This window comes from Miscanthus floridulus, chromosome 2 (assembly GCF_019320115.1).
Source record: "Miscanthus floridulus cultivar M001 chromosome 2, ASM1932011v1, whole genome shotgun sequence".
Classification (NCBI taxonomy): Eukaryota; Viridiplantae; Streptophyta; class Magnoliopsida; order Poales; family Poaceae; genus Miscanthus; species Miscanthus floridulus.
Genome location: NC_089581.1, coordinates 56,669,490 through 56,675,820, shown reverse-complemented (window position 1 = coordinate 56,675,820; position 6,331 = coordinate 56,669,490). Strand labels below are relative to the sequence as shown.

The 6,331-nt window shown below is 50.4% G+C and overlaps 1 protein-coding gene across 1 annotated transcript; it reads right to left on the bottom strand.

Annotated features, from left to right (window-relative positions):
- Positions 1-400: 400 nt before the first annotated feature.
- On the bottom strand, positions 401-3,997 carry LOC136536585 (uncharacterized). Its single transcript, XM_066528829.1, has 3 exons — positions 3,843-3,997; positions 1,266-1,792; positions 401-1,164 (listed from the first exon to the last, which is right to left on the bottom strand). Exons 1-3 carry the CDS (start codon positions 3,995-3,997, stop codon positions 401-403), a joined length of 1,446 nt encoding a protein of 481 aa, XP_066384926.1.
- Positions 3,998-6,331: the final 2,334 nt, after the last annotated feature.

The window sequence follows — 6,331 nt, the reverse complement described above, 5'->3', positions numbered from 1 at the left end:
CACGGAGTTACCCGACCGGGAGCTTGGCCCTTGCGAGGGTTTCCTTGCAAGGGGCTCCAACGAGGACTAGGAAGAAAGCTTGCGCGCTTCTCGATATCTCGGTAAAAGTACTAGAGTTGTCGATAGGAGTTTGCATATCTCTAACTTACTCTTTAGCTTCTGTATTTACATTGCAATCTTGGTTTGTGCTTTTCTTTCCTAGCTTAGTGATAGGCTAGTTGGTAGGTTTGGAACCTAGGTTGCATAACTCCTTTTTACGGTAGAGATATCAATACACTAGTAAAATCGTAGTTGTACATTTAGATAGTTTACTTTCCTGCATAGATTTTGACTAGGTAAAATTAGAGGCCTTACTGAAAAATAGAATTTTAAGTTGCCTAATTTAATCCTCTCTTAAACATCACGGTCCCTTACAGAGGCGATGGCTATCATCTTCAAAGAACCTGGAGCGCTGATCTGGGCTCTCAATGAGGTCGATGTCCTGGAGCAGTACCTCTAGGTGTTCGAGCTCTTCCGTGGCCTGGGCGGTGAGTCTGCGCTGGAGGAGGTTGCGCAGACCAGCTTCCAGGACGTCGCACACCGACGTCGCCCGGGCAGTGAAGTGGCTGTGCAGCGCCGGCATCTTGTCACCTGGCGGGCCATCCAGGAGCCAGGTATCGTCCCAAAAGGAGGTGTCTCTGCTGTCGCCCACAGAGACAATCGTGATGCACTGGTAGGCAGGTAGGAGGTCACGCAGAGCGGTCCAGTGCGCCCCGGCCATGTCGCCACCGTGGTCCGGCAGGTGGACGTGTGCTCCGATCCAGTGAGCCCAGGCCGAATCTGCTGGATGGTGAAGGCGGTGTAGAAGCTTCATGAGTAGGAACGCGTTCTGGGTGTCCAATTGCTTGATCCTGAGCCCGCCATCCACCTTTGCCCGGCAAACATTGTCCCAGGCTACTAAGCACTGCGCCCCAGAGACGCTGTCCGAGCCTGTCCAAAGGAAAGCGCGGCGTCGAGCGTCAATAGCAGTCACCACGCCAGGCGGCAGAAGCATGGCACCCATAGCGTAGGTGGGGATCCCAGCCAAGACCGAGTTGATAAGGACCACCCGGCCGGCTGTGCTTAGTAGCACGGCCTGCCAGCTCGCCAGGTACTTGTCGACCTTTGCAATGAGGGGGGCGAACGCTGACAAAGGCAGCTTGACATTGGATAGAGGGAGGCCAAGGTACGTCTGGGGAAGGAGCCTTCCTTGCATTGGAGTATGTCCATGAAGCTTTGTAGGGCACCCTGCGGGAGGTTCATCAGCGTGACCGTGCTCTTGTGGAAGTTAATCGTCAGACCGGTGGCGTTGGAGAACATGTCCAGTGCATCCTTCAGTTTCCGCACATCTCCCAGTTCTGCCCTAACCAGGATGATCGTGTCGTCCGCATATTGCAGTACTGGGCACGGACCATCGGCCATTGGGTGGTGGATGCCGGCCTCCTTCTTGATGAGCATTTGGAGGACATCGGCAACCAGCAAGAACAGATATGGCGATAGAGAGTCGCCATGTCTCAGTCCTCTTTTGCAGTCTATCCAGGGTCCTGGGACTCCATTTACTAGCACTGCCGAGAGCGACGTCTTGAGTAGCAGCTCCATCCACCTTGACCATTTCTCCAGGAAGCCTCTGGCCTCAAGGATCTTCAGCAGGCTGAGCCAGTTCACTGAGTCCAAGGCTTTGGTGAAGTCGAGCTTGATCACCAGGGTGGGCACGCGGCGTTTGTGGCAGCATTGCTCGAGCTCAGTGGCAAGCACGAAATTCTCGGAGATGGACCTGCCCTTGATGAACCCAGTCTGATCGACATCGATCAGCTTGGCGATCTGCTGTTGGAGGCGCGAAGTGAGGAGCTTGGTCAGGATTTTCACCGGGCAGTTTTGGAGAGAGACCGGTCTGAAGGCTCCCGGTGTCACCGCCTCCGTCTTGGTCAGGATTTCATCCTAAGTCATCAACGTTACTTCAGTGGCCTCTCCACCCGGAACGACATCTTTATCTGTCCGGACAGAGTATCGGCTGGACCATTTCCATGCCTAAAACGCTTCCGTTCGACCATCGGATTGGAATAAAACCTTCTAAGGGTCTATCGGGACTATTCCACAAACTCTACTCCACAAATTATATCGTGAAGCAGCTCCACAAAAACCTAAAGTTTCTAGAGCACCTATGTACTTTACCTTTTTTTTCTAGAGCAGAGTTTGTGAAGTTGTATCTATTTGGCTGAAAAACATAGAGCGGAGCTAAAAAACCATGGAACGGAGCAGTCCCAAACAGACCCTAAAGGTATTTCCATGTCTCTTCTACTCGTGTTCTTCCTCTCCAATCTCAGAACTACCAGTACACAAACAACAATTTAGCTGACTAATAAAATTGATTTTCACTAGTGGTTTTGACCGCCAGTAGGCAATGAAATTGCATTTTTTACTAGCCTTTTACACTAACGGTCAAAATCACCTTCAGTAAATAAATATTTGTTTTCACTAAAGGTTTGATTAAAACAACCGCCAGTATAAATGGACCTTCACTAGTGCTTCTTTTTAGCATAAAGTCAATTCCAGAAACATTGTGAGAAAATAGGAAATAAATTTCACGTCCTGGCCAGGCCACCACGTAACCCCATGGCCAGGTAAGCCATACAAAATTTTCTACAAAAATGCACACTTATGTAACTGTTTTCTAGGATCCAAACCCACAACCATTATGTCAGATTTTCACTTTAGTGACGCGCATAGACAGTCATTAGTGACGCAGAGAAAACACGTCACTTACATTGCGTTTGTGATGTGGTGACATTAGTGCTGCTGACCCTTTATCGGCAGCGCGTGCAGCCAAAACGCGTCACTGATGACCTTTTATCAGTAGCGCGTGCAGTCCACACGTGTCACTGATGACCCTTATCAGCGTCACTGATGACCCTTTAACAACGACACCTACAGGGAAAACGCATCTCTGATAACAATTGTAAAAAAAACAAAAAAAAAGAAAAACTCAGACCACTGTCTTTATATACAGCAAAATAACAAACAAATCCACACTCATTCAATACAAGATTCACAATTTCAATTCCATCCAAATAGGCCAATAGGGTTACCAAAAAAGACTTTACTGCTAGGAGCCCACCATTATCTGCAAACTACTGCCATGCCGCTGTGAAGATACCAGCGTCCTTGCTGGAGTCCAAGTAGCCCACCATTATCTGCAAATTTAATAAAAACATACACTTTCAAAAAAAATGATGAGAACTGAAGATCCTAGTACTTACAGTTAGCATTCTTCAGCTTGAGATAAGCTATACTCTGTCCACAAATAAGTAGGTACAAACTAGTAAGGTCCCAGTCAAACAAAAGAAATTACCAAGTAATAACATCTCATAGCAATTTTGGATCTGCCAAAATTACACGCTATCAGTAGTATCCATGCAGGTCAATTTTGCTCCATATTAACATATTCACAAATCACCATTTTGTAAAGTTCATAATCTGTCATCAAGTAGGTCCTAGCTTTTAGACATGTATAGTCTAGTCCTATATACGTTGTATTTGGACATATTGTTACCCCAGCCCATTGGGCTATATATATATATATATATATATATATATATATATATATATATATATATATGAAAGGTCACCCCTAAGAGGGTGTGAGGTGTTTCCCTATCTCTCTACATTTATCTCTCTACATGGTTTCTTTTGCAATTAGATCCTGATCTCCCGCTTCCGCTCCCTCCTCCCCGATCGCGAGTCTCTCGCTCCCTCTCCAGATCCGATCGAGACCGATCGGTCTTTCCCGCAGCTGCCGCCCACCTCCCTGCGCGTGCTCTTCTCACGTCGCGTCCACCCACCCCGGCGGCTTCTCCTCCCTCCCTTCCTTCCCGATGTCCACCACGCCGGTGACCGTCAACGGCTCCACGCCGGTGACCATCAACGGCTCCATGCCGGCCACCGGGAACGGCACCCTGCCTGCCACTGGTGCTGGCAACATGGGTGCCCTCGGCACCGAACCTGCCCAACACAGTTCGTGGCCCATTCCTATGCCACGGTGAACGTCAAGTCCCACGTCCTGATCACTTTGGAATTGAACTCCAACTACTCGAAGTGGGCGTTCTTCTTCAAGTTGTTGTGCAACAAATTTGGCTGCGCAAGCACATCGATGGCTCTGCTCCTCCTCAACCCGCTATCCCCCAGTGGGATGCCGTGTAGTGCTGTGTCCGCAGCTGGATCCTCAGCTCCGTCGATGACTCCGTCCTTGATCTCACCATGGACGAGCCCGATCCGAACGCACGCGACCTCTAGGTGGCAATCGAGGAGATCTTCCGCGCCAACAAGGAGCCACGCGCCAACTTCCTCAATGACTTTCATTCCATGGTGTAGGGCGACTCTACCATATCAGCATACTGCCAGTGCCTGAAGACCAAGGCCGCTGCCCTCCGCGACGTCGGTCATCGGGTGGAGGACTTGCAGCTCGTCCTCACCCTCCTGCGTGGTCCGAACCCTCGCTTCTCCACACCACCATCGACATCGCCAACTCCACCATCCTTTCTTCGTTTGCCAGGGCCCATGACATGCCGGTCCTCAAGGAGATCTGCCTAGCCAACGACGAGAAGACCGTCGTCAACACCGCCCTCCTCGCCGCAGCTGACTCTAGCTACTCTAGTCTGGGCGGGTGTCACTCCAGCAATGACGGGGCCTCCTCCCGTGGCCACAGCAGCCACACCACCAGCTATGGCAGCGGCACCAGTGGCGGCCACAAGGGTGGCGATGGCGGCAAGGGCAAAGGCAAGGGCAAGAAGGGCTAGAATGGCAGCCCTTCATAGTAGTGCGGTGGTGGTGCTGGTGCTCCCCAGCAGGCCGCACCCATGGGCCCCTAGTTCTGCTACACCCTGTGGGTGCCCCAGGGTCCAACAGGGCCACAACACCTAGTGTTATTGGTCCACGGCGTGCCTCCTCAGGCTCACACGGCCTTCACGCCGGTGCAGCCTCCCACATCCTTTGCACTGCTCTAGGTCTCCTAGCCGGCTTCCATGTGGAACCAGGCTGGCCAGCCGAGTCCCATGTGGAACCAGGCCGGCCTCATCGTCGTGCTGAACCAGATGACTCTCTAGGATCAGCATCATTGGGTATTGGACTCTTGTGCTTCTTCTCACATGAGCTCCTCGAATGGTATACTCCTTTCCCGCCATCCTTCCTCTCACTCCTTTATTACCGTTGGCAATGGTCAAAATCTTCCTATTACCGGTCGTGGCGAGTCTATCCTTCACACACTAGTGTCAAATTTCCCTCTTCATAATGTTTTAGTTGTTCCAAAACTAGTGCACAACTTGATCTCAGTTCGTTAGTTCACTAGGGACAACAACTATTCTATCGAATTTGACGCTCTTGGTTTTTCTGTCAACGATATCCCGACCCGGCGCATGATGTTTTGTTGCAATAGTGCTGGCGACCTTTACACTATCCCCGCTGCATCCGCCCCTCCACACGCCAGCCTCGCCATCTCCACCGACCTCTGGCATCACCGTCTTGGTCATACTAGCTCCACCATCCTCGGCATTCTTCGCCATAGTGCCTCCATCAGTTGTAATAAATTAGAGCATACTCTATGTCATTTGTGTCAGCTTGGCAAACATGTGCGGCTTCCTTTTTCAAACTCCAGTTCCTTTAGCTCTATGCCTTTTGAACTTGTTCATTGTGACGTGTGGATATCTCCTATTGCCAGCATCCCAGGTTATCAATACTACCTCGTTTTGCTCTATGATTTTACGCAATTTTGCTGAACTTTTCCCCTCGTTCACAAATCTGAGGTAGTAGTCCACATCACCAATTTTTGCACTTATGTCTCCACACAATTCAGCCTCACCATCAGAGCCTTCCAGGCCGATAAACGGCACTGAGTTCGTAAATAATACCCTCCAGACTTTATTTGCCTCCAGTGGTATTCATTTACGCCTCTCGTGTCCCTACACTTCTCCCCAAAACGGCAAGGCCGAATGAATTCTTCACACACTGAACAACATCAGCCGCACTATGCTCATCCATGCACACCTTCCTGCACCCTATTGGGCTGAGGCGCTTGCCATGGCGACATACCTGTTGAACCGATGCCCGTGATCTGCCATTCGCAATGCCATTCCATATGCTCTGCTTTACAACAAGACACATGATTACTCCCACCTTCGTGTTTTTGGGTGTCTCTGCTACCGCAACTTGACCGCCACGGCTTGCCACAAGCTCGCCCCCCGTTCTACAGCTTGTGTCTTCCTCATATATCTCTCATCACATAAGGGGTACCTTTGTCTCAATCTGTCGACCCGGCGCAACA